Genomic DNA, 26,474 nt, shown 5'->3' with positions numbered 1-26,474 from the left:
CTACAGTCTTATTATTTTATGGTTATTATAGGTGTACCGGGACTCTAAAAAGAACTTGTTTGTATAATGCTATTCTATACAAGGTATGTAGCCCAGGAAATGACCAACCTGATGTGTGTTATGACCCATCTGAGCCTCCCATGACCACAGTTTTTAAAATAAGATTAAGGACTGAGGACTGGTGGGGAGGACTCATAAATGATACGAGTAAAGTGTTAGCCAAAACAAAAGAAAAAGGGGTGCCCAAACAAGTCACCTTGAAGTTTGATGCCTGTGCTGTCATTAATAGCAATAAGTTAGGAAGGGGATGTGGCTCTTTTAGTTGGGAAAAAGGCTATATGACCGAAAATAAGTACATTTGTCATGAATGAGGACTGTGTGAAAATGAATGTGGATACTGGTCTTGTGTCATTTAGGCCACTTGGATAAAAAATGAAAAGGATCCAGTCCACCTTCAGAAAGGAAAAAATGGCTCTTCCTGTACTAAGGGACAATGTAACCCCTTAGAGCTAGTAATAACCAATCCCTTTGATCCTCGCTGGAAAAAAAGGGGAGCGTGTGACCTTAGGAATCGACGGGGCTGGACTGGATCGTCGAGTAAATATCTTAGTTCGAGGAGAAGTCTGTGGAAAATTTAACCTTACCAATTGCTGCCTGCACATAGATGATCAGAGGCAAGTAGTCGAAGATATAGTTAAAGACATGACGAAACTGGCACATGTGCCTGTACAAGTGTGAAACGGATTTGACCCTGAAGCTATGTTTAAAAATGGTTCCCAGTGCTAGGAGGATTTAAAACTCTTATAATAAAAATTATAGTAGTAATAGGAACCTGCTTACTGATCCCTTATTTACTACCTGTACTCATTCAAATGGTAAAAGGTTTCATCACTACTCTAGTTCACCAGAATGCTTCAGCACAAGTGTACTACATAAATCACTATCGATCTGTCATGCAGGAAGACATAGGTAGTGAAGATGAAGGTGAGAACTCCCACTAATAAAATGAGTGAGAGTCTCAAAGTGGGGGAATAAGGGAGGAGACCACCCCTCATATTGTCTTATGCCCAATTTCTGCCTCCAAAGAAAGAAGTAGTAAAAACTAAAAGGCAGAAATGAAATCCACAAGCAGACAGCCAGGCACCACACCCTGGGCCTCGTAGTTAAAGATCGACCCCTGACCTAATCGGTTATGTTATCTATAGGTTACAGACATTGTATAGAAAAGCACTGTGAAAATCCCTGTCCTGTTCTGATCTAATTACCGGTGCATGCTTGCTCAATCGATCACTACCCTCTCAAGCGGATCCCTTTAGAGTTGTGAGGCCTTAAAAGGGACAGGAATTGCTCACTCAGGGAGCTCAGCTCTTGAGACAGGAGTCTTGCCGATGCTCCTGGCAGAATAAACCGCTTCCTGCTTTAACTCGGTGTCTGAGGGGTTTTGTCTGTGGCTTGTCCTGCTACACTACAGCAAAAATTAGGTTGTATTATAGAAAATTAACTTTTTTGGTTTTTTTGAGACGGGGTCTCGCTCTGTCTCCCAGGCTGGAGTGCAGTGGCACCATCTCGGCTCACTGCAACCTTCACCTCCAGGGTTCAAGCAATTCTCCTGCCTCAGCCTCCGGAGTAGTTGGGATTACAGGCACACGCCACCACGCCCAGCTAATTTTTTAAATTTTTAATAGAGATGGGGTTTTACCATGTTAGCCAGGCTGGTCTCAAACTCCTGGCCTCAAGTGATCTGCCCACCTCAGCCTCCCAAAGTGCTGGGATTACAGACGTAAGCCACCACGCCCAGCCGAAAATTAACTTCTATTAATTGCATACCTGGGTTTGCCTACTGAGAATCATACCCTGGATATTTGTATTCTTTGCTGAAAAGAACTGTTCTATCTTTCCAGAAAGTGGTTTCCTAAATTCTGGTTTTCCTCCTGGAATCCTGCTATTTCCTTCTCGCATACTCTAGAGAAATCGAAGTGTTTTCAAAGGTGCTCTGAAGCTTACGCTCCACTAGTTTCACGGTAAATCGCCCCCTGCGAGGGCGCTTTTTTTTTTTTTTTTTTTTTTAACGTGTTCTCTGAATCGCTTTCCCCCTTTAACACTGCATGACAAGACTAAAGCCAGAATCCCAAGACTGCAGCGCTACCCCTTCACAAGCCGTCGGGCTGTCCCGGGCGGGGCCGGCCCATTTTCACTTTCTCCACTAGAGGCAGCAGCGCACCGTGACCCTGGCTTACTACGGTAAGAAGGCGGAGACCTTTTGCTTCGACGGCGGTTGGTGGCCAGTAGTCTTGATCGACAAGCTCAGGCCTCTGAACTAAGCAGCCGCTGTTTATGCACGTACAGCCAATGGAAAGGCAGGAGTGCGGCCAACGGCCAATGAGGACTGGTCTTAAGCGGACCACAGGGCGGGGTTTCCCTCGAGAGGCGTACGCCGGGTAAAGGATCGGGAGCGGAAGTGGGCGAGTCAGAGCACATCCGGTGTTAGAAGCGCTGGTAGGACTTGGAGAGGCGGGTTAGGAAGGTACGTCTGAACCTAGTACTGGGCGAACTGGGAGTGAGAAATGGAAAGGGAGTTAGCAGTTACTGTCTGAGCAAGAGTGGCAGTAGCTTCTTTCTGCGGACAGATGGCACCCTGAAGGAACGAGGCCCTGCTCGGAGACCAGACTCGGGAAAACAGGGTGGGGAGGGAAGCTAGGGAACTAGTGCTGCGCGTGCGCAACAGTGCTGAAGCGGGGGTGGGGCGGAGGCGAGTCTGCGGGGGTTTTGGGGGGTGTCGAGGCCTCTATTCTGCCCCAGAGCGCTGGCGAAGGCCCCTTCTCAGCCCGCCTTTTCCTTTCTCCCGCTCCTTCTCCTCCACTAAGTGTAGACGCAGGGCCCCTTGGCCTAGCTTCGATCGTTCGAATTCAGAGCACGTCCTTCCGAGGTGAAGGAACGCGAAACTCCACCCATCCGATTGCTGTTCGGCTGCGGGCGGGTCCTTTGGTCGGGCTGACCCTGGGTGAGCGGCCCGGAGCCAAGACTCGAGGTAGGGCCTGGCGGGCGGGTGACGTCACACTCCTCTGTGACACGCGAGGCTCCTCAGTTACTTAGCCAACGGCAGAGGCGGGAAGTGAGAGGAGTCTGGGGCTGGGGCTGCCTTCCAGGCCCACGGGGCGGCCCCGCTCTTTTCGGATTGGGCAGGTGAGGTGGCTTTGCTTTGCTTGGTCTTGAGGTTTTGTGGGCGTCTTTCTAAGTCTGCTCAGCAAGGGCGTCGTTGGGCAGTTTTTATCTTGGGCCTACTTGCTGGACCTGTGGTAACAAGTAGGCTTTGGTATCTTTGTATATTTACTGAGTGTAGAATTACTACCCGGTGCCAGCCCGGACTGCTTGGGGTCATCAGCCTTTCATTGACCACCCCCACAACAAAAATCACTATGAACTTGAGACTGTGTTCTAGCAACTTGTGAATGTGTAACCCAGTAGAAGGGCTGACTGTGCTTGAAACAGACAAGGATTTTAAGGTCAAAGGTAAATAAATAGCAAATGGACTTTTCTAGTTACTTATTGATATTTATTTACAGTTTATCTTTTGTATGTGTGGTTTAAGAATTGAATTCTGGAAAGATACCGGAATTGCATAAACACATTTCTTATGACCTGCGTATACACACTTTTTTCTGTAATTATTGTATTTACACTCTTTGGTGTTTTCTTATTCTTTGTGTCTAATATTTTTGTTCTGGCCTAAAGAATGTGTTGACATTTAGATTCTCTGCCGCCACTTTACTCCAGTAGGGACAGAATAGTTGAACCCTTGAGAAATACAATCTGTGCTTTTGATCCATAGTTTGCTTCTTCCGTTATTTATCTGGTTGTGGAAACATGGTTTAGTACCTTCCTCCTCTTTTTTTTTTTTTTTTGAGGCAGAGTCTCACTGTCGCCCAGGCTAGAGTGCAGTGGCGCAGTCATGGCTCACTTGAACCTTGACCTCTCCTGGCTTAGGTGATCCACCTCAGCCTCCTGAGTAGCTAGGACCACAGGTGGACGTCACCAGCTCCAGCTAATTTTTGTATTTTTTGTGGAGATGGGATATCACCATGTTGCCCAGGCTTACCAACTCCAGAACTCAAGCGATTTATTTATTATTATTATTATGTTTTTTTTGAGACAGTCTCACTCCCTTACCTAAGCTGGAGTGCAGTGGTGCAATCTCGGCTCACTGCAACCTCCGCCTCCCTGGTGCATTCAATTCTCATGCCTCAGCCTCCTAAGCAGCTGAGATGACAGGCGCGCACCACCATGCCCAGCTCATTTTTGTATTTTTAGTAGAGACGGGCTTTTGCCAAGTTGTCCAGCCTGGTCTCGAACTCCACACCTCAAGCGATTCGCCCACCTTGACCTCCCAAAATGCTAGGATTACAGCTGTAATCCTTTCCTAAAGAAAAAGAGTCATCTCTCCTGAAGAATAAGAAAAGGTAAAATTAATCCAGATACTTAGCATTTTCAAGTTATTTTCCCTGATTATAGATATAGTTCGTGCTCTTTATACAAATGCTGAAAATGCAGAAAAATGTCATAGGAATCAGTGTATGTTTTGGGAGGGTTTTTTTTGTTTTAAAGATTTGTTTTCACCTATGGCTGAAACTTTTGAAAGCTTATATAAATAAAGCTTATTTTTCTACTGTAGGATGGAATAGTAAAAAGAGCACTAGACTATAGTGGTCAGAAGACCCCAAATCTGGTTCTGGCTCTGCTATTTAACTTTCTAATGTTGGTCAAATCAATACTAATGTTTGTTTTAGTACTTTACGTTGATTTCACACAGATTTTCTTATTGGCATTCAGTAGAGCAGGTATTGATCATCATCGTTATCTTACAGATGAGGAAGCTGAAATAACCTTAGGTAAAATGATTTTTCCTAGGTTATATAGTAGAAAGTGGCAGCACTTGTGACACCAAATCCTGTCCTCTTGCCACTATTACATTGCCTTTTTGAACTTAAAAAAGATGTATAAAATGGGCCTAATCTTTCCCTTTCCTTGTGGGTTGATGTGTGAGGATTAAAGGTGATACATATATAAAAGCACCTTAAAAGTTATAAATTTTATATAAATATAGTCAGGTGTATTAGTATAGAAGGTACTACTGCTGGCCTGACGAGTTTCATTTTATTTCGTAAACTGCCCAAGGGCATTAATTTTCTCTAGAGAAACCATTGAATATTCTGATGCTCTAACTTCTAATTTTTTTTCCTTTACTACTTTGACCTGGTTGTAGAATCTGGTAGAAATGTCTTCTGCCACTCTGTTTTGTTCCCCCAGAGTTTCTAACCAAACTGCATGCAGCCCTTCGTAGTTTTTATACACATTTTGTTTTCCAAAGATGGTGTTCGAGACCAAGGAGAGAAAGGCTGTCTCCTTGACTTAAAGGTTATCTGAGTGACCCCTTGAGGTAGGTTCCACTCTGAGCCAGCTGGGGAATGTTGATTTGAGGTTACAGCACTCTTGATCTGATAATAGGGTCTAAATTTGCTCTAGAGACTTTGTAGTGCTTAAATCTTGGGGATAGCTGAGCTGAACCAGATGCAAGCTCTGCCCTCAGGGTGAGAAGTTCCTGCACAATTAACTGGAATCCAAAACACTTGAAAAAGGAGCTTCACCAGTGAGGGTGAAGTGGGTGTGCTGTTTGTCCTAATTTATGTGTGCTCCCCATTTGGGCTAAATATGGTGTTATTAGGGAGGGATTACTGGTTTATACTGGAAGAAGATTATGTATTTAGGATTTTGGGGCCTTCTTAGGATTCAGTATCTGTCAAACGTTATAGAGAGGGAGATGAAGTAGTGTCAACGTTTGGTACAAAAAATAATTTACTGAAGGCAGTAGGCATTTCATCTCCAGTTACTGGTTTGGTTTTGAGGCAGCCCCCTGGAGAGATGGATTCAGTATTAGCTAATCCAGGGATTTGGGTCCAAGTTAAGGGAGAGGTGGGGACATCTAGGGTGTCCACCTGGGAAGATCAAAGCTCGGTCCTAGTTGAATGAAACAATTCCTTGGATGGTTCTGAAACTGAACTGACCTACCTCCTGGGAGTGGCAGGGAAAGCATCAAGCTTTTGCGCATTTACTTCATCAAATCCTTTACCATATCAGATTATCACTTAGTGGCTATTAGGCTGTCTCAAAATGCCCATGGCCCTGTGGGACAAGAGAGATAGTATAAATGTGCTAGAAGAAAGGTATGCCATTTAAACAAAAGTACAGACGGGCCCCAATTTATGATGATTGGACTTAATGATTTTTTACTTTATAATGATGCAAAAGTGCTACCTGTTTGCTAGAAACTGTACTTCAGGCCAGGCATGGTGGCTCATGCCTGTAATCCCAGCACTTTGGGAGGCCGAGGTGGGCAGATCACTTGAGGTCAGGAGTTCGAGACCAGCCTGGCCAACATGGCAAAACCCTGTATCTACTTAAAATACAAAAATTAGCTGGGCATGGTGGCACACACCTGTAATCCCAGCTACTCGGGAGGCTGAGGCATGATAATCACTTGAACCCAGGAGGCAGAGGTTGCAGTGAGCTGAGATCGTGCCACTGCACTCCAGCCTGGGCAACAGAGCGAGACTCTGTCTCAAAAAAAAAAAAAAAACCTGCACATTTAGAATTTCCATCTTTTCCCAGACTAGGGATATCTGGTATGATATTTTCACATGAGATATTTAACACTTTATTATAAAGTAGGCTTTGCGTTAGATAGTTTTGCCCAACTTCAGACTAATGTAAGCGTTCTGGGCACATTTAAGGTAAGGTAGGCTAGGCTTAAGCTATAATGTTTGGTAGGTTATATGTAGTAAGTGCATAAATTACGATACTTTCAGTTTACAATGGGATTATTGGGATGTAACTTCATTGTAAATCGAGCATCTATACTTTTACCAGTAATGAGATTTTTCAAGTGCCTTTATGTTTCAGTTTATAATTTTCTTTTCTCTTTTTTTTTTTTTTTTTTTTTTTTTGAGACGGAGTCTCGCTCTGTCGCCCAGGCTGGAGTGCAGTGGCGCGATCTCGGCTCACTGCAACCTCCGCCTCCTGGGTTCAAGCCATTCTCCTGCCTCAGCCTCCCAAGTAGCTGGGATTATAGGTGCCCACCACCACGCCTGGCTAATTTTTTGTATTTTTAGTAGAGATGGGGTTTCATTGTGTTGGCTGGGCTGGTCTCGAACTCCTGACCTCAAGTGATCTGCCTGCCTCAGCCTCCCAAAGTGCTGGGATTACAGGCTAAAACTAGACTTTTAAAAGAGAATAATCTACTGAAGACATTGTAGTAATGAGTACACCAGTAATAACAATGTTAGTACACCAGTAATAACAATGGTTACCATGTATTGAACTCATTCTGTGTACAAAGAGCTATTTTAAGAACTTTATTTGTATTATCTCACCTAATCTGCAACCTTAGGAAATAAGGATTGTTATGTATTAGTATTTTACACATGGTAGGTGAAACTGAAGTACAGTGAGGTTAAGTGCCAGAAGCTTGGCTGCATGTCCCACTGCTAAGGAAATAACTAGGATTCAGAAGTAGCAGGCAGTCTTAACCACTATGCAGGGGACATGGTTATACAGTGTATGAACATTACTCAGTAGTAAAAACTAATGAATGGAAAGCTTTCTTGGCCAAAAACACAGAAGAAGAAGAAGAAAAAAAACTACTGACAAATTACTAACAGTTCTTCCCCCTCCTTTTTTTGTTTTTGTTTTTTTGAGACAGTCTGGCTCTGTCACCCAGGCTGGAGTGCAGTAGCGCGATCTCGGCTCACTGCAAACTCTGCCTCCTGGGTTCAAACGATTTTCCTTCCCTAGCCTCCTGAGTAGCTGGGATTACAGGCGCCCACCACCACATCTGGCTGATTTTTGTATTTTTTTACTAGAGACTGGGTGTCACCATGTTGGCCAGGTTGGTCTCGATCTCGTGACCTCAGGTGATCCACCCACTTAGGCATCCCAAAGTGCTGGGATTACAGGCATGAGCCACCGTGCCCAGCCCTTTCCCCTCTTTTAAACTATATGGGATTTTTCTTCTAAGTATCAATTTGGTCCCTTCTAGATATGTGGGAACAAGGTTCAGGATGGTTGAATTAATACAACAGGAAGAAAGAACCATGTAATTGACAAACTAATTTTTTTGTTTTAATTTTATAAAACGGTTTTGCTGTGTTGCCCAGGCTGGGGTGCAGTGACACATTTTTGCTCTGTTACCAGGCTGGAGTGAAGCAACATGATGATGGCTCACTGCAGCCTGAAATTCCTGGGCTCAAGCAATTCTCCTTCCTCAGCCTCCCAAGTAGTTGGGACAACAGGCGCACACCACCACACCCAGCTAATTTTTTAATTGTTTGCAGAGATGAGGTTTTGCTGTGTTGCCCAGGTTGGTCTGGAACTCCTGGGCTCAAGCGACCCTCCCACCTTGGCTTCCCAAAGTGCTGGGCTCACAGGTGTGAGACATTGTGCATGGCCTTTTTCCTTTTTTGTTTTTTGGAAGTGAACATAACCTTGAGACTTTATTGTCTTCGTAATAAAACATAAACTGATATTTAATTAAATGTGCGAACAGTGTTTCTTTGACTTGCTGTTTTAATGTTGCTGTACACACTGAGGCAAAGTCTGTCTTGGCTCCAGCATTGCATAGAATGCATACTAAATCCACGATAGTTTTGTTTTGCATAGCTTTTGGCTACTTCAGCATGTTTCATGTTCACTGTAGCTCCTAGGTGTGTGGGAATAGGACTGAAGAGAATGGTTGTGTTTTTTTTAATTTTTAAATTTTTTTTACACGTAGTCTCGCACTGTCACCCATGGTGGAGGGCAATGGCGTGATCTCAGTTCACTGCAACCTCCGCTTCCCTGGCTCAAGCGATTCTCCTGCCTCAGCCTCCTGAGTAGCTGGGACTATAGGTGCCCGCCATCACGCCCAGCTAATTTTTGTATTTTTAGTAGAGACAGGGTTTCACTATGTTGGCCAGGCTGGTCTCCAACTCCTGACCTCATGATCTGCTTGCCTTTGCCTCCCGAAGTGCTGGGATTACAGGCGTGAGCCACCGCACCCAGCCTGTTTTTTTTGTTTTGTTTTGTTTTGTTTTGTTTTGTTTTAATTTAAGGCTGGACCCTTGATAATAGTCTTTCATTTTAGGACAAGGGTAAGGGAGATACCTAGAACAAAACAAGGCATTTAACATGACCTAGATGTCCACTGCTAAGAATGCCTGTCTCCTACCAGCCCCTGCTGTTCCTGTCTTCCCAAGCAAAAGCAGACCACAGGAATATCTAACTCAAACAATTGTGTTTACTTGAGTTTTTTCTTGGGAGAGCTATGTATTAAGCTCTTAGCTTTTTGTTTTTGCATGGCTCTGGCAGAGGAGGCTGGTCAGGGATACCACAGAATGATGACACTTCAGCAAAACTTTAGCAGTATGTGCATGACATGTTGACAGCTTCTGACAGGTTTTCCTCTCCTGGGATGAAGGCATAACAGGAGGCTCTGAATGAAATTAGAGGAATTTGGTTATGATTAACACCTGAACATTTACTTTTCAGTTACAAACGCAGTATAGGCAGATTTTCCACAACTCCAGGAGGCACTATCCACATTGTATTCTATGTAAATAACCCCTCCTCTTTATTTTAGAGTTGAATTAGTAAGTAATAGGCTTAGAGGTGTGAAAGGACTGCTGTATTGAATTTTTTAGCAGCTTGTAATGTACTTTTTTTCTTTATTGTGGTAAACTATAACATTTTAATGTGTTTTTTTAAAACAAAGATTTTCATTTAACCGTGGGCTCCTCTGGAATGTTAGCGAGTTACTTGGTTAATGGTACTGAATATAATACTTCAAGCTCTTAAGAGCTGATTGCTCCTAGAATGGAAAATACTTGATATGAGAGCTGCTATTTTTGAGTTAAGTGCAACTTAATCTTGTTTGGCTGAGTTTGCATATCGGCCATTCAAATGTAGGTATCTTTTCTGAGCTTCGCTAGTTGAAGCTAAGATTGAAACTTGGTAAGTTTATTTTATCTGGCAAAACTTGTCAGAACAGTTTGATCTCATTACTTATCTGTATATTCTTGTCTATTTGGAACAGCTCTAGAGCAAACTATCATATCTCTTTGATTCTAAGACCTATGTATTCCCTCTCACATTTTAACATTTCTGAAATTGTCATCTGTACATTGTGTCATATACATTAAATGTATACAGATGCTCCTCAAGACGGGGCTGCATCTGGAAAAACCCCATCATAAGTTGAAAATACCGTAAGTTGAAAATGTAAGTCCTTTTCTTTTTGTAAGTCATTTTTGTTTTTTTTTTTTTTGAAACGGAGTCTCGCTGTGTTGCCCAAGCTGGAGTACAGTGGTGTGATCTCGGCTTACTGCAACCTCCACCTCCTGGATTCAAGTGATTCTCCTGCCTCAGCCTCCCAAGTAGCTGGGACTACAGGGGCGTGCCTCTATGCCCAGATAATTTTTGTATTTTTTGTAGAGACAGGGTTTCGCCGTGTTGGCCAGACTGGTCTCGAACTCCTGACGTCAAAGTGATCCACCTGCCTCGGCCTCCCAAAGTACTGGGATTACAGGCGTGAGCCACTGTGCCCAACCTGTAAGTCATTTTTGACTCAACGATATTTTTAATTTACAATGGGTGTATCCAGATGTAACCCATCGCAAATCAAGGAGTGTACCGAATGAGTATCAATTTCTCCCAGTGATAGGTCAACCCTGGTAAGTCAGGGACCATCTGCTTTACCAGGTTTCTTTTTTTTCTCCATAAAGCTAATAAAATTGCTGTGCCCTTTTGCATCTATAATATTTGGTAGTTACATGTTTTGTTTTAAATTTTGAAATACTGATATTGAAAAACAGAAGTTTTAGTTATTTTTTAATGATTTCAAACCACAAGCTTCTATTAAATTAAAGTGAAATTGCCATTTGACATCTCATCCCCCTGCCCCAACCCACACAGCCTTTGATGGTTTTGGTTTTTCCATCAACAGTTGTTAAGAGAGAACCAGAAAGAGGCAGTCAGTACCCCCTGGGAAATGTCAGAGAGGTATCTGAGAAAGGGGAGTTTCTGCCATCCTCCCCTCGAACAGATTCCGCCAAGCAGGGTCTGGTTACATGAGCATTGCCTCTTTCTTAGAATCCCCTGGGCGTTTGAGGATCCACCCCGCTCCATCCCTTACCTTTCTTTAATTCTTGTAATTGGAAGCAAGAGGTTCTTTAGCGTTGCTGTTGTGAATACTGAGAAACTTGGCTCTGAAAGTTGCTTCAGTATTATTGTAAGTGCTGTCTAGGGATGTCATTAGGGGTGTTAATGGGAAACCTTAAACAAAGACACTTTCCAGGTGCTGAATTCTGCCATGCTGTAAGTGTGCTCTCTAGAGGACATAGTCATATTCATCTTGGTTATGGAAGGCTGTGGTTGGCCTTGTAACAACCTGCAAGAATTGCACCATCTAGATCAAGAGGGCCCAGATCCGTGTGACTCAGAGGAGAGAGCAACAACCTTAGTAGGTTCTGCAACTTCTCACTGTATCTGTCCTTAAGAACAGACTTAACAAAAGTTCTGAGGTGAGTAGTGATGTTAATGAGAGAAGGAAAGAAGAAACCAGAGAATGCAAGCCAGCCATTGTGATTGTTTCATTTGTGGGAGAGAGCCTCAGGAAGCAGATGATGTTTATATCTTTCCACTGGCCCAGGATTCCTTAGGAAATTTGTTTGGGGACTGTAACTTTTATTATTACCTAGATGAATTGTTCTGAGTGTTGCGCTGGGTGCTGATTAGAGTGCTTCATTCAGTAGGTGGCGTTTCACACAACTTTATGTTTGAATCCCTTCCTTCCTGCCCCTCCTTTTCTGGTAGATTTAAAATGGATGGGCATTATGGCCCTGATAGCAGTTTGGAGGATTTATATTTAGAAGAGATGAAAGTTCTTGACTGGATCTTTAGTACTGTAGATTGAACACGTTTACTTAGGATTGCATGTGAAATAGGGGAGGGAGCAAAACTTAAGAACTTGACTTTATGGTGTTGATATGATCTAACCTGGATATAGTTCAGTTTAAAAATGCCCTTTTTGACATTGGGACAGTTGGCAAAAATCTGAATAAGGTCTGCAGATTAGAAATAGTATTGCATTAGTATTAATATCCTGATTTTGATCATTGCTTTCAGGATATACACACTGAAGTATTTAGGAGCACTGTGTCTGTATGGTTAGGGAAAAAATATTTTTACATCTGTCTATATATTGCTATATAGAAAGAAGATGAAGCAAATGTGAAATATTAGCATTTAGGAAATCTGGGTGAACGTTGTACAGGAATTCTTTGTACTGTTCTAACCTTTCTGTAGGAAAGGTTCTGAAACTGTCAAAAAAATACCCCCCAAAAAATCCTCCTTTCTGCATAAATTCCTTTTTTATGGAGGTAGGAACCTCTCTTTTTTTAAAATTGTGAGTCCTTTTCAGTTCAGTTCTTAAATGTGTTAGGTTAAGAAAATTTGATACGCATATATTTAAAATGCAAGTCTTAATGCCAGACCCAGCTTTATAGTTTCTGTTTGTTTTGTTAAGACTAGTCAAAGTTTTGTTTTTTATCTTTGAGGTGCTGCTAGTGAGATAAATTTTTTTTTTTTTTTTTTTTGAGACGGACTCTTGCCCTGTTGCCCAGGCTGGAGTGCAGTGGCGTGTCTTGGCTCACTGCAGCCTCTGCCTCCCAGCTTCAAGCAATTCTTCTGTCTTAGCCTCCTGAGTAGCTGGGATTACAGGTGTGTGCCAACACACCCAGCTAATTTTTGTATTTTTAGTAGAGACAGGGTTTCACCATGTTGGCCAGGCTGGTCTCCAACTCCTGACCTCAGGTGATCCGCCCACCTCAGCCTCTCAGAAGTGCTGGGATTATAGGCCTCAGTGAGCCATTATGCCCAGCCAAGGGAATTCTTCAGCATCTTGAAACAATGACATAAAATTGCTTTATGTGCCAATGTCTAGGTTCCTTTAACTAGATTGTTAATTGAGAATTTCTTTTATAAACTTACTGCCTTTTAAAGTGGCAAATCACCTGAAAGAATAGAAATCAGATGATAGTAACAAAATAGTTTGAGGGAGAAGATGATGCATTGAATTCCTCTGTCCTCTTTAAGATGGTTGACTATGATTGCAAATATATTGTAGGACACATAAAAATAAAAATGGTTGTGTTAGGGCTGTAGAATTTTAGGCAAGTTTTCATCTTTCTGAACTTACATGTTGCTTTTTTTTTTTTTTTATAAGCTGTTCGTGTGATTCTGTATGACTTAATGACTCTAACCTTTCTTTATTCTGCAGAGTGGAGACTGCTGCACGGACTCTGGAACCATGAACATATTTGATCGAAAGATCAACTTTGATGCGCTTTTAAAATTTTCTCATATGTAAGTGTTTTGACCTTGACTGGTTTTGTACTGCATTTCTTTTCATATCTCTTTGTCCCTTTTCTGCATTTATAACTTTTGTGTGTATAAGCTAACAAATTAACTTGGCCAGAATCCAGAGGACCTGATGAAAATGTCCAGATTCTACACGTTGCTGTGTGGTTATTGGAAAGGCATTTATTCTAGTTTGGGTACTGATTATTCATAATTTTGGGCATTTGGTCTTCCTCAGCATTTAAGGTTCTGTTAACCTATTTTCAAAATATTATTTTTTATTGTAATATGCTTTTCCTAAAAGTATTTCAAACTATTTGTAACAGAACTTTTACATATTCCCAGGAAGGGAAAGAGAGAAATGATTCTTCTTAGCTTAAATATGAGATTGATCTGGGAGTGATTGCTCTTATTCACATTCTTTTCTTAGAACCCCGTCAACGCAGCAGCACCTGAAGAAGGTCTATGCAAGTTTTGCCCTTTGTATGTTTGTGGCGGCTGCAGGGGCCTATGTCCATATGGTCACTCATTTCATTCAGGTAAGAACGATTTTCTCTCCTGGTTGCTGTGGTACAAATTACATTAGGAAAAAACCAGCTCAGCAAGGTGGTCCAAGGGACCCTGTTCCTCTCTTTAATCTTTATCAGTAGTTTAGGATTTAAACTCAGACATTAAATCAGGACATGTAAAGCCATTTTAATTTTCTGGCAACTGTGCCCCCTCTAGATACCGAAAAACAGAATGCCTTAACCTTGGCACTGAATGGTGTGCTGCTGACGTACAAGACCCCCACCCACTGAGTAGGCTCATGGCATGCATGCTGGGATTCTTTGGCACAGAAGCCTTTTTATCTTTTCCTCCATTCTTCCTTTACAAAACTCTGATTGTGTGATTAACTATCAGGAGAGGCAGGATTGAGATCTTTTTAAGGAATTGACCTGTTTTATTTTCCGATAACTGTTGTCTGCATGGTTGGGTAAAAACCTTCAACAATTTGTTTTCCTGTATTGAGAGAGAATCTGGGTTTGGTCAGTAGGAGTAGAAGGTACAGTTTGAGGAATAACCAGAAAGTTTGAAGACTCCCTAACATAGTCTTGTGCCTTTGTAGAGTATTCCTTTTAGCATAAATGTAGAGGTGGGCCTCTGTTGGCATTTGCCACTGTTGAGAACTATCCTTATGTTCAGGCATCTCCTGGCAGGGATTGTGTGAAAAATTACTTTAGACACTCAAAGGATAGGGCTTTGATCGCTTGAGTTTTAGGCAAGGTTAGCCCTTAAATAATTTAGTAAAATACAATCAATCCTTGTTATTCACAGACTCTATATTTGTGAATTCACCTACTCATTAAAATTTGTAACCCCAAAATCAATACTCATGGCACTTTTTTTTTTTTTTTGAGACAGAGTCTCGCTCTGTTACTCATGGCACTTTTTGCAGACAGTCACAGAGTGGTGAAAAAGTTGAGTCACCCTGCTGTTGCAGTATTTTCAGCTGAGGTTGAACAAGACAGTGCTCTGCCTTCTTGTTTCAGTTCTCATATTGTAAACAAATGTTCTTTTCATGGTCATTTAGTGCCACTTCCTTTGTATTTTTGTGCTTTTAATTGGTGATTTTGCTGGGTTTTTTGAGTGGAGGTCTTGTGGTGTCGTCCTGACTGGTCTCAAACTCCTGGGCTCAATTGATCCTCGCACCTCAGCCTCCCAAGTAGCTGGGAATACAAGCACATGCCACCATGCTTGGCTTAATTTTGCTGTTCAGAATGCAAACAGCGTAGTGCTGAAGTGCTGTCTAGTATTCCTGAGTGCAGAAAGACCGTAATGTGCCTTATGAAGAAAATGTGTATATTAGATAAGCTTCATTCCGGCATGAGTTGTACTGCTGTTGTAACTGTGAGTTCAATGTTAAGGAATCAAAAATAATGTCAAATGAGGTGTCCTTAAACAGAAACACACATAAAAGCAAGGTATCTATTGATCATTTGATGAAAATGTTGTGACCTTAGGCTTGCAGGAACCTACCTACCTTTTATTTCCCTCAGGAACAAGGGTTTACTAATTCATTGTCCACTGTGATTTTATAACATAAACACTGAATAATGAGAATCAACTTCTTCCTTTAAAGGAAGGAAGGAACTTCAGTGTCTACGTCCATCCTTAATGATTTCTCTTTTTTCTAATGCCTATAGTTTTTTCCACTTGGCGTTTTTAAAAAAAGAAACACTTTTTTCTTACTACAAAGCTAATATGTGTTCATTTTAGAAAATTCAGAAAACAGACTAGCAATGAGAAGGAAGTATTTTAGAAACTTCCATAATCCCATCATCCAGAAATAACTACTGTTAACATTTTAGTACTTTGCAGTCTTCTGTATATGTATGTGTCTTGGTGTTTTGGTTTTTGGGGGTTTTGTTTGTTGGTTTTTGTTTTTTTGAGACGGAGTTTCACTCTTGTTGCCCAGGCTGAAGTGCAATGGCGTGATCTTGGCTCACTGCAACCTCTGCCTCCCTGGGTTCAAGCAATTCTCTTGCCTCAGCCTCCTGAGTAGCTGGGATTACAGGCATGTGCCACCATGCCTGGCTAATTTTGTATTTTTAGTAGAGACGGGGTTTCTCCATGTTGGTCAGGCTGGTCTCGAACTCCTGATCTCAGGTGATTTGCCCACCTCGGCCTCCCAAAGTGCTGGGATTACAGGCGTGAGCCACCATGTTTTTTTTTTAAGTGATCAAAGGGGGATCATTTCTATTTGTTCTACAGATGGAATGTACTTTAAGCACTTGTCACGTTTCATTCATCCTTTCTATTTTTTGGGCAAGACTCACTCATAGTTTGACTTGGGTAGTTGTACTGTAGTTGAAGGACTACGCAAGCCAGAAGAGCCTCCAGCATCCACCATGGTCCTAACTCTGTGCTTCAAGGCTTCTGGGTTCTCTCCTCAGCCCCATCCCTGAGAAAACACTACTTTTTCTCCTGCCTCCAGGTTATAAGCAAATGTTAGGAAGTTCAGATGAGTGTTTGAACCCAATAAAGGTCTCTTGCAAAATAAATTTGAAACTTTCAAGTGTTTTAATGATTGATTGATTCTGACTCTAACAGGCTGGCCTGCTGTCTGCCTTGGGCTCCCTGATATTGATGATTTGGCTGATGGCAACACCTCATAGCCATGAAACTGAACAGAAAAGACTGGGACTTCTTGCTGGATTTGCATTCCTTACAGGTACGTTAAGGGATTTGTCTAATTTTGAGGGGTGAGCTATATTTTCAGTATCTCTTAATTAGTTCACCCCCGTTTTTTTTTTCTTTTTTTTTTTTGAGACAGAGTCTCGCTCTGTTGCCCAGGCCAGAGTGCAGTGGCTCGATCTTGGCTCACTGCAAGTTCCGCCTCCCAGGTTCACACCATTCTTCTGCTTCAGCCTCCCGTGTAGCTGGGACCACAGGCACCTGCCACCACACCCGGCTAATATTTTGCATTTTTAGTAGAGACGGGGTTTCATCGTGTTAGCCAGGTTGGTCTTGATCTCCTGACCTCATGATCCGCCCGTCTCGGCCTCCTAAAATGCTAGGATTACAGATATGAGCCACCGTGCCTGGCCCTTTTTTTCCTTTTTTTTTGAGACAGTGTCTCCCTCTGTCACCCAGGCTAGAGAGTGCAGTGGCGTGATCTTGGCTCACTGCAAACTCTGCCTTCCGGGTTCAAGCGATTCTCCTGCCTCAGCCTCCCAAATAGCTGGGATTACAGGCATGTGCCACCATGCCCGGCTAATTTTTGTATTTTTAGTAGAGATGGGGTTTTACCATGTTGGCCAGGATGGTGTTGATCTCTTGACCTAGTGATCCACCCACCTTAGCCTCCCAAAGTGTTGGGATGACAGGCGTGAGCCATAGTACCCTGCCTCCTGGCTTTTTTTTTTTTTTTTTAAGATGGAGTCTCACCCTGTTGCCAGGCTGGAGTGCAGTGGCGAGATCTCAGCTCATTGCAATCTCTGCCTCCCAGGTTCAAGCGATTCCCCTTCCTCAGCCTCCCAAGTAGCTGGGACTACAGCGGCTAATTTTTTGTATTTTAGTAGAGACGGGGTTTCACCATGTTGGCCAGGATGGTCTTGATCTCCTGACCTCGTGATCTGCTCACCTCAGCCTCCCAAAATGCTGGGATTACAGGCATGAGCCACCACACCCAGCGCTTTTTTTTGTTTTTTTGTTTTTTTTTTTTGAGACTGAGTTTCACTCTTGTTGCCCAGGCTGGAGTGCAGTGGCACGATCTTGGCTCACTGCAGCCTCCACCTCCCGGGTTCAAGCGATTCTCCTGCCTCAGCCTCCCGAATAGCTGGGATTATAGGCATCAACCACCACGCCAGCTAATCTTTTGTATTTTTAGTAGAGATGGGGTTTCACTATGTTGGCCAGGCTGGTCTCGAACTCCTGACCTCGTGATCCGCCCACCTCGGCCTCCCAAAGTGCTGGGATTACAGGCATGAGCCACTGCCCCTGGCCCTAATTTTGTATTTTAGTAGAGACGGGGTTTCACCATGTTGGTCAGACTGGTCTCGAACTCCTGACCTCAGGTAATCTACCTGCCTCAGCCTCCCAAAGTGCTGGGATTACAGACGTGAGCCACCGTGCCTGGCCTTCCTGGCCTGCTTTCTAATCTCATATAGGTTCATTTTGTTTCCCCATCCATTAGGGGAAACTCTGTGAGTAGCCACTGTGACTCTACTTTTGTGTCCAAAAATAGCCATTGTGTACTTGAATGAATGAGGTTCAAGAGCTTAGGTAGCATAACCTATTAATAGTAGGTATAGAACTTTTAATAAACTAGACTTGAGAATCCGACTTAGTTGCACCCATACTGGCAATTATCATAGGAGCTTCTGTTCTGAGTCTTACAGACAGTGCATTAAAGCTATACATTGAGATCTATTGTGCAGGACACTTTGCTGATTCTCAAAAAAAGAAAGGCACAGCTCTTCTAGAATTGTCATAAAGGAAACAAGACTCAAGCTATGTAATAAAAATGTTTGCAAAACATTTGAATTAGAACAGCTTGTTCTGAGTGACAGTCTAATATATGTAGGAGAAATTTTAGAAAGGAAGAGATTTAGGGATTAAGATTTTTGCATCAGGGCAAGCTAGTTTTTGAAGGCATTAAGGGGTGGAATTATCAGAAGGAAAGAGGAAAGTAATTAGAACGAAAGAAATGTTAGAGCTGGAACAGGTTGCCCTCCTGTTGGCAGGTGTCCACCTGCAGAACCAGTCTCACCTTTCTTTGCTACAAAGGGGAGTCAGTCCTACATGACTATAAGGTTGCTGGCCACGAGGCACTGTTTTGCTCTTTATCCTTTTTTTCTAATTCCTGATCTGGCCTATATTACCATCTTACATCACTCTAGCTCTGAAACGTTTGGCATGCCTACTTTATTTTCTTCTAATCTCTGTACCCTCCCTGAGGTCATCCATGATTTTCAGCTAAGAGGACAATTTTGCAGCTATTTCTATAAAAAAAAAAAAAACGCAGTCAGGTATACATTTTATTGAAAACAATTACAGCGGAGGGGAGAGAGATTTAATTCTTTAGTCCACGTTTGTTAAGAGCATGAGTATGCCTATATTTTGGGATCAGCTTTTGGATGAGGATCCTATTCAAGAATTGATCGTAATACTGTGTTCTGGGTTTTTTGTTTTCTAGGAGTTGGCCTGGGCCCTGCCCTGGAGTTTTGTATTGCCGTCAACCCCAGGTAACTCTTTTGGTAGTGTCTTATGTGCTTTTATCTTTATGAATATACCTTCTAAATGTAGACCGTATACCTGTAGCCCTTAATCTAATGGACTTTTTTTCTAACAGCATCCTTCCCACTGCTTTCATGGGCACAGCAATGATCTTTACCTGCTTCACCCTCAGTGCACTCTATGCCAGGCGCCGTAGCTACCTCTTTCTGGGAGGTAAGTGTGAACTGGGAAACAGGGAATGGGGGCTCCTCTTTAGCCAGAATTCTCACTAGTACTCCTTCCTTACCCCTAACTCCTTTGCGACTATTGAGTTGAGATTAACCTTCATTCTGGGGGAAGTTAAGGAATGGCTTTAATGGGATTGCTTTACTTTGCCTTGGCTTCTCTCAAGACAGCTTTTTGCTGTGTCTTATAGGTATCTTGATGTCAGCCCTGAGCTTGTTGCTTTTGTCTTCCCTGGGGAATGTTTTCTTTGGATCCATTTGGCTTTTCCAGGTAAGACTTAGCCTGGAACTTTCTAGCAGCCATTTGCCTCACACACTTCTTTCTTTCCTTTTTTTTTTTTTTTTTTTTTTTGCACTTCTTTCTGTACTACTTTGGGCAGTGCTCTCTAAGCCTTCCCATTATCCTTCATAGGATGGAGCCTTCTGCCACAAGTGAAAACAGGCTGCACAAGGCTGGGCATTGCTAAGAGAAAATGGTTTGCTCAGACACCATTTGTGTAAGGCCAGTCTGGCAGTGGCTGATTGTTAAAATGATTGAAACTCTTCCAGTGACCAGTGCAGTATTGTGCCTAGGGAAGTAATGTGGTCTTCACCCTAGGCTGCAGTTCTCGTGAATGGTAATGTTCATAGGGTTCACATTTGATGTACTTTCAAGTGACTATGAGCCAGAAAGTATGGCTGGTTTTTTTTTCTCTGCAACTTCTGCTGTATAGTAACTTCATCTCTTACATTTGTTAGGCAAACCTGTATGTGGGACTGGTGGTCATGTGTGGCTTCGTCCTTTTTGATACTCAACTCATTATTGAAAAGGCCGAACATGGAGATCAAGATTATATCTGGTGAGTGTGGGAACTAGTCTTTAACAAGCATGAAGGTTGAGGCATACCGTTCAGCAGCTGAACTTAGGTTGGCATTGGCTGAACATAGGTGGCCAAGCTTTGGGAGTGTATGTGGTAGGAAACCCACGGTTTTGGAACTGTGTACCATAATCTTCCTCAATTCCTGAAAGATTTCAGATTTTTTAAAAATCTGGGCTAATAGGCTGGGTGTGGTGGCTCACACCTATAATCCTAGCACTTTGGGAGGCTGAGGCCACTGGATCGCTTGAGCTCAGAAGTTTGAGACCAGCCTGGGCAACATGGCGAAATCCCGTCTCTACTAAAAATATAAAAAAATTAGCTGGGCATGGTGGCACATGTATATAATCCCAGCTACTCAGGAGGCTAAGGTATAAGAATCATTTGAACCTAGGAGGTGGAGGTTGAAGTGAGCCAAGATCGCGCCACTGCACTCCAGCCTGGCAACAGAGCGAGACCCTGTCTCAAAAAAAAAAAAAGTGTGGGGGCCGGGCACGGTGGCTCATGCCTGTAATCCCAGCACTTTGGGAGGTCGGGGCAGGCGGATCACGAGGTCAGGAGATCGAAACCATCCTGGCTAACACGGTGAAACCCTGTCTCTACTAAAAATACAAAAAATTAGTCGGGTGTGGTGGCGGGCACATGTAGTCCCAGCTACTCAGGAGGCTGAGGCAGGAGAATGGTGTGAACCGGGGAGGCAGAGCTTGCAGTGAGCGGAGATTGCACCACTGCACTCCAGCCTGGACGACAGAGCGAGACTCCTTCTCAAAAAAAAAAAAAAAAAAGTGTTGGGGGGTGGCTATATATTTACATATCCATAGTGGCTACCTCCAGGCAGAAGTGAGGGAAAGAGATCTTTCTCCTTTTCCTATTTATACTTCTGTATTTTTTAAACAATGAGTAGAAGATACACTCTTTTTTTAGAGACAGGGTCTCGCTCTGTTGCCTAGGCAGTAGCGTAGTGCCGTGAACACAGCTCGCTGCAGCCTGAATTTACTGTGCTCAAGCAGTACTCCTGCCTCAGCCTCTTGAGTAGCTGGGACAACAGGCACGTGCGACTATGCCAGGCTAATTTATTTTTTGTAGAGATGGGGTCTTACCATATGCCCAGATTGGTCTCAAGCAGTCCTCTTGCCTTGGTTTCCCAAAGTGTTGGGATTACAGGCTTAAGCCACCATGCCCAGCCACTTTTTTTTTTTCTTTTTTTTTTTTTGAGACAGTCTTGCTTTGTCACCCAGGCTGGAGTGCGGTGGCAACATCTCAGCTCACTGCAACCTCCGCCTCCTGGGTTCAAGCGATTCTTGTGCCTCAGCCTCCCTAGTAGCTGGGATTACAGGCACTCTCCACCACGTCCAGCTAATTTCTGTAATTTTAGTAGAACGAGGTTTTGCCACGTTGCCCCGTGAGGACATGGTGTCGAACTCTTGGCCTCAAGCAATCTGCCTTCCTCAGCCTCCCAAAGTGGTGGGATTACAGACATGGGCCACCATGCCCAGCTCACTTTTTTTTTTTTGAGACGGAGTTTCGCTCTTGTTGCCCAGGCTGGAGTGCAACGGTGTGATCTTGGCTCACCGCAGCCTCCGTCTCCCGGGTTCAGGTGTTTCTCCTGCCTTAACATCCTGAGTAGCTGGGATTACAGGCATGCACCACCATGCCCGGCTAATTTTGTATTTTTAGTAGAGATGGGGTTTCTCCATGTTGGTCAGGCTGGTCTCAAACTCCTGACTCAGGTGATGCCCGCCTCAGCCTTCCAAAGTGCTGGGATTACAGGTGTGAGCCACTGCGCTCGGCACTTTTTTTTTAATGTAGTGATTCTCTCAGTCTCATGACTAATTAGTGGTAGTTAAGGGTTCAGACTTGGACCTCTGCAGAGTTCAGAGCGCTTGAGACAGGGCTTGCTCTGTCACCCAAGCCGCAGTAGGAGAGTGGCACTGTCATGGCTTACTGTAGACTCAACCTCCCTGGGCTCAGGTGTTCCTCCCATCTCAGCCTCCTCAGTAGCTGGGATTACAGGCACATGCCACAATGCCCTGCTAATTTTTGTAGAGACGGGATTTTGCTGTGTTACCCAGGTTGGTCTCGAACTCCTGGGCTCAAGCAGTCCACCTGCCTCAGCCTCCCAAAATGTTGGGATTACAGGCATGAGCCACTGTGCCCGGCCTAGTCTCTTTTCTCTATGCCGCATGACTTCGATGAGTCTAAAGGATCTCAGACACCAGAGTTTTACTTCCTTAGTTGGGGGTAAAGTGTGGGAGAAGCTGGCTCGTGGGGGTGGGGGTGGGGTTTATATTCTGCATCTTTGTGGGCTTGTGGATAAAAGAAAGTCTGAAGTACAGATCCTAATCTGGTTCTTGCCTTTCAGGCACTGCATTGATCTCTTCTTAGATTTCATTACTCTCTTCAGAAAACTCATGATGATCCTGGCCATGAATGAAAAGGTTAGTTAGCCTACAACCCAAAGATGAGACAATAATGGCTCCTGAGCTTGGCATGTGTGTATACTTCAGATTTGAAAACTTGCTCACACACTGTGTTAGGTCCAGGGTAACTGTAAGGCAGGCCACTGAGTAAGAGGTAAACCAGAAGTCTTCAGTTGTTAGAAAAAAAGCAGCAAGTGAAAAAAAAATTTTTTTAACTAATCCCTGAGTTTAGTATGAAAGGGAAAAAAGCTTCAGTGGCAGTAAACACAACCTACTACATGAATAATTTAAAGGCTATATAGTTGTGACTCAGAGAAAGGTATTGTGGAGGACGTTGTAAATTTCAGAAGTAGACTAATTTTATCCATTTGTTAATTTTTTTTCCAAGGAAGCATTCTATATAGGGCTAATGAGTATCCAACGTAGTTGAGTCAAGCAGTGGGGGAAACAAATGAAATGAGCTTTTCTTTATAGACCTTATGGAGCTTAGAGATAGCATAGTGGTAGCGAGAGTAGCTGACCAGATAGGATTGCTGGCTCTGTCTGGGCTATGCCATGGTTGGACTGAGCACTAGGCAGATGTACAAGTTTCAGAACAAGCAACTCAATTTTCATTCCTTAATACACTGGGCTTCCATCCAAGATTGAATGAAGAATTCTGCTGGACCAAATTATTTCTGAATGTCAGTTTATGCCAGAGTCATGCTCACTTTGCAGGGTGGAGCACTTCTCGCGCCTAATGGTTGGTTGGTGGTCTTGGCCTCTAGTTTCACTCTTTGAGGATAGAGTGCCATCTGCAGCCTTCACTGTTGGGATCTGAGCTGTAGTGGCTGTGAATCAGGCAGCCCACCTAGGCACTCCTGGGGTGGGGGTGGGGACAGCTGCTTAACCTTTATTCTTGGTCGGTCTGTCGGCAACTTTGGGAACCACCAGTAGGATGTGGTTAAGATTCAGTTCTTGCTGAGCTAAGGAAGTATTTCTCATTTCTTTTTAATTGTCTGGCTCACTTCTAGTCCCTAACTAAATGCTCACTCAAGAGTTTTAGCTTGAATGTCAAATGTCAAAAAATTAATTGGGTGATTTTTCTCCATTTCTAGGATAAGAAGAAAGAGAAGAAATGAAGTGACCATCCAGCCTTTCCCAATTTGACTTCCTCTCCTTCCACCCCTCATTTCCTTTTTGCACACATTACAGGTGGTGTGTTCTGTGATAATGAAAAGCATCAGAAAAGCTTTTGTACTTTGTGGTTTCCTCTATTTTGAATTTTTTGATCAAAAAACTGATTAGCAGAATATAGTTTGGAGTTTGGCTTCATCTTCCTGGGGTTCCCCTCACTCCCTTTTTTGTCAACCCCATCTGTAGCCTCTTCCTCTACTCAGGCAGTCGACCCGCCACGATGAGAAGTGGGACCAGCAGAGGGCGCCAACTTCAGGAGTCCGCTTTCCCACCAGGCTTCATTCACCCAGTGGACCTGAACTGTTTGGTAGAGCCACCCGGCCCTTCCTTCCTCATCGTTGTTTGGTATGCGCACAGTTCCTGTGTGACTGGGCCATGAGTTTTCCATTGGAAAGAAGTTCAGTGGTCCCATTGTTAACTCAGCCTCAAATCTCAACTGTCAGGCCCTACAAAGAAAATGGAGAGCCTCTTCTGGTGGATGCTTTGCTTCCTCTGAGCTGCCCATGCTGGTCTGGCAAACACACCTTTCTGCTTTGCCTTCACAAAAGTAATGTGTTCCCTTTCCCACCCCTTGCCTGACCCTCAGGGAGTCAGCCTGCTTCCATCCATGGGTGGGAAGACTTCAGCACAAAGGAAAGACTAATTCTTGTCAGGCATTTTTGAAAAGGCTGATTATGTGTATCAAGGTACAGCATCGTAGGGTTCCCCTAAACTTGCCCTGTTTTTGTTTTTTTAGTTTGTTATCCCCTTACTGAGCGGCCTCTACTAGGTGGCTGTGATTAAATGTCCCGAGCAAGGATAGGGAAGGGGAATGGTTGAGCCTCTGGAGATCATTGTAACCAATCCTGCCAGACCTGTTTGGGGCAGTGGGGAGCAAACCTAGATAAGGACCTGTTTGGGGCAGCAGGGAGCAAAATCTCCTTTAACAACCAAGTAGTTCCTCATTCACATCAACAGAGCGAGGCTGTGATAACTTAGGAGGCAGCAATCCTAATAGTCCTTCAGTGCATTTTAGTCTGTCTCCAACTGGACACCAGTAGGTAGTGTCAAGCCAGAGATTCGGGGCAGTAGATAAATGTTCATTTTACTGATGCACTTTAGTTTTTGGTCTGTTACCTGTTTTCCAGAAATTTGTGGCCTTTTAGGCGGGAGTTAGGCGACCAAACCAGTGAGAGCCCCAATCCCTGCAGTTTTGTGGCTTCAAGTGTGGGTGGACAGTCCTAATGGGGATCTCCAGCTTCTTCCCTGTGGGCTGCCACAGACAGCTGCCCCCAGAAGGGTCAATGTTGGGAGTGGTTGTGGCTCTGAGCTGCTCTACAGAGCTTCAGTGTGAGAGGATCGAGCCATTGAAAGCTCATTACCAGTAGGACATAATTTTTGGCTCTCCCTATTCACAACCAGTGCACAGTTTGACACAGTGGCCTCAGGTTCACAGTGCACCATGTCACTGTGCTATCCCACGAAATCATTTGTTTCTAAGTTGTGTTTATTCCTGGAGTGACATGCCACCCCAAATGGCTCACTTTCACTGAGGATGCTGTCCTCTGATTTAGCTGCTGCCTCCAGCCTCTGGCTTGAGAACTTACTAAAGGCACTTCCTTCCTGTTAAACCCCTGTTAACTCTCCATAAATTTGGTGATTCTCTGCTAGGCCTAAGATTTTGAGTTAACATCTCTTGAAGCCAAACTCCACCTTCTGTGCTTTTTTGCTTGGGATAATGGAGTTTTTCTTTAGAAACAGTGCCAAGAATGACAAGATATTAAAAAAAAAGAAAAAAAAAAACAAAAAAACACACCTACTTTTAAAGAAAATGCCTAACAGATTTTTAATATAGTTATCTCTACCACTTTCTTTTCTAGTTTCTTGATTTTCAGCTCAGGCTGCATTCTAACTCATACTGTGAAGACAAAGGTGTTTTTGATTCAGAAATATATGAAATCTGCATAGTCTTAATTTGTAAAAAATAAAGAAAATTCCTTAACCTTTCCTGGTGTTTGTGTTAAATTCAAGGGTACAGCTGGTCATGGAGCTTGTGATACTGCCAGGGTTTGCTACTGGGGGCTGGGAGTGGGACACGATTGAGTTTGTGTCATAAGTATGAATAGAGACAAAGACACCCCACTTAGACCTCCCACTCTGTAGCCCCAACATGCCACAAATGTTGAGAATTTTCTCTGTCAAATATGTAAGCCAGTTTTTTTTCCAGTCCTCTCCCCCCCTGCCACCTTTGCTATATGTTGTTTGTGGTGGTATGTGCAGTTGGTTCAGATGTGCAGCCAAGCTTTGGAGTTTGAGGATGCATAATGGAAAAAAGGCAAATGATACCCACTCATTCTGCAAGTATTTTTGTTCACCCACTGCTGCCCGGCTGTATTCTAAGTGCATTAGTTAATAAAGATGTAAAAGTTGGCCAGGCATGGTGGCTTATGCCTGTAATCCCAGCACTTTGGGAGGCCAAGGTGGGCAGATCTCGAGGTCAGGAATTCAAGACCAGTCTGGCCAACATGGTGAAACCCCATCTCTACTAAATACACCAAAAAAAAAAAAAAAAAAAAAAAAAAAAAATTAGGCAAAGTGGCAGGCACTTGTAATCCCAGCTACTTGGGAGGCTGAGGCAGGAGAATTACTTGAAC

The 26,474-nt window shown here is 43.4% G+C and overlaps 1 protein-coding gene across 12 annotated transcripts; it reads left to right on the top strand.

Moving 5' to 3' along the window:
• The first annotated feature begins 2,243 nt into the window (after window positions 1-2,243).
• Window positions 2,244-25,827, top strand: TMBIM6 (transmembrane BAX inhibitor motif containing 6). Of its 12 annotated transcripts, none has more exons than XM_063784773.1 (11): window positions 2,865-3,028; window positions 5,305-5,434; window positions 13,364-13,449; window positions 13,874-13,982; window positions 16,537-16,657; window positions 19,124-19,172; window positions 19,280-19,377; window positions 19,580-19,659; window positions 20,127-20,227; window positions 22,608-22,683; window positions 23,763-25,827. In XM_063784773.1, the coding sequence occupies exons 3-11, from the start codon at window positions 13,394-13,396 to the stop codon at window positions 23,784-23,786; spliced, it is 714 nt and encodes a 237-aa protein (XP_063640843.1). In that variant the 5' UTR covers window positions 2,865-3,028; window positions 5,305-5,434; window positions 13,364-13,393; the 3' UTR covers window positions 23,787-25,827.
• Window positions 25,828-26,474: the final 647 nt, after the last annotated feature.

The sequence above is a fragment of the Pan troglodytes genome, chromosome 10 (assembly GCF_028858775.2).
Source record: "Pan troglodytes isolate AG18354 chromosome 10, NHGRI_mPanTro3-v2.0_pri, whole genome shotgun sequence".
NCBI classification, from domain to species: domain Eukaryota; kingdom Metazoa; phylum Chordata; class Mammalia; order Primates; family Hominidae; genus Pan; species Pan troglodytes.
The sequence above is the reverse complement of the archived record's forward strand: the minus strand, read 5'-3'. Positions and strand labels throughout refer to the sequence as shown.

What these genes read in the sequence shown, in the direction of transcription:
- TMBIM6 (XM_009425453.5), top strand. Translation starts at nt 13,394, where the DNA reads ATGAACATATTTGATCGAAAGATCAACTTTGATGCGCTTTTAAAATTT. An exon ending in CTTTTAAAATTTTCTCATAT is followed by an intron (nt 13,450 to 13,873) that starts GTAAGTGTTTTG and finishes TTCTTTTCTTAG; the next exon opens with AACCCCGTCAACGCAGCAGC. An exon ending in TGTATTGCCGTCAACCCCAG is followed by an intron (nt 19,173 to 19,279) that starts GTAACTCTTTTG and finishes TTTTTCTAACAG; the next exon opens with CATCCTTCCCACTGCTTTCA.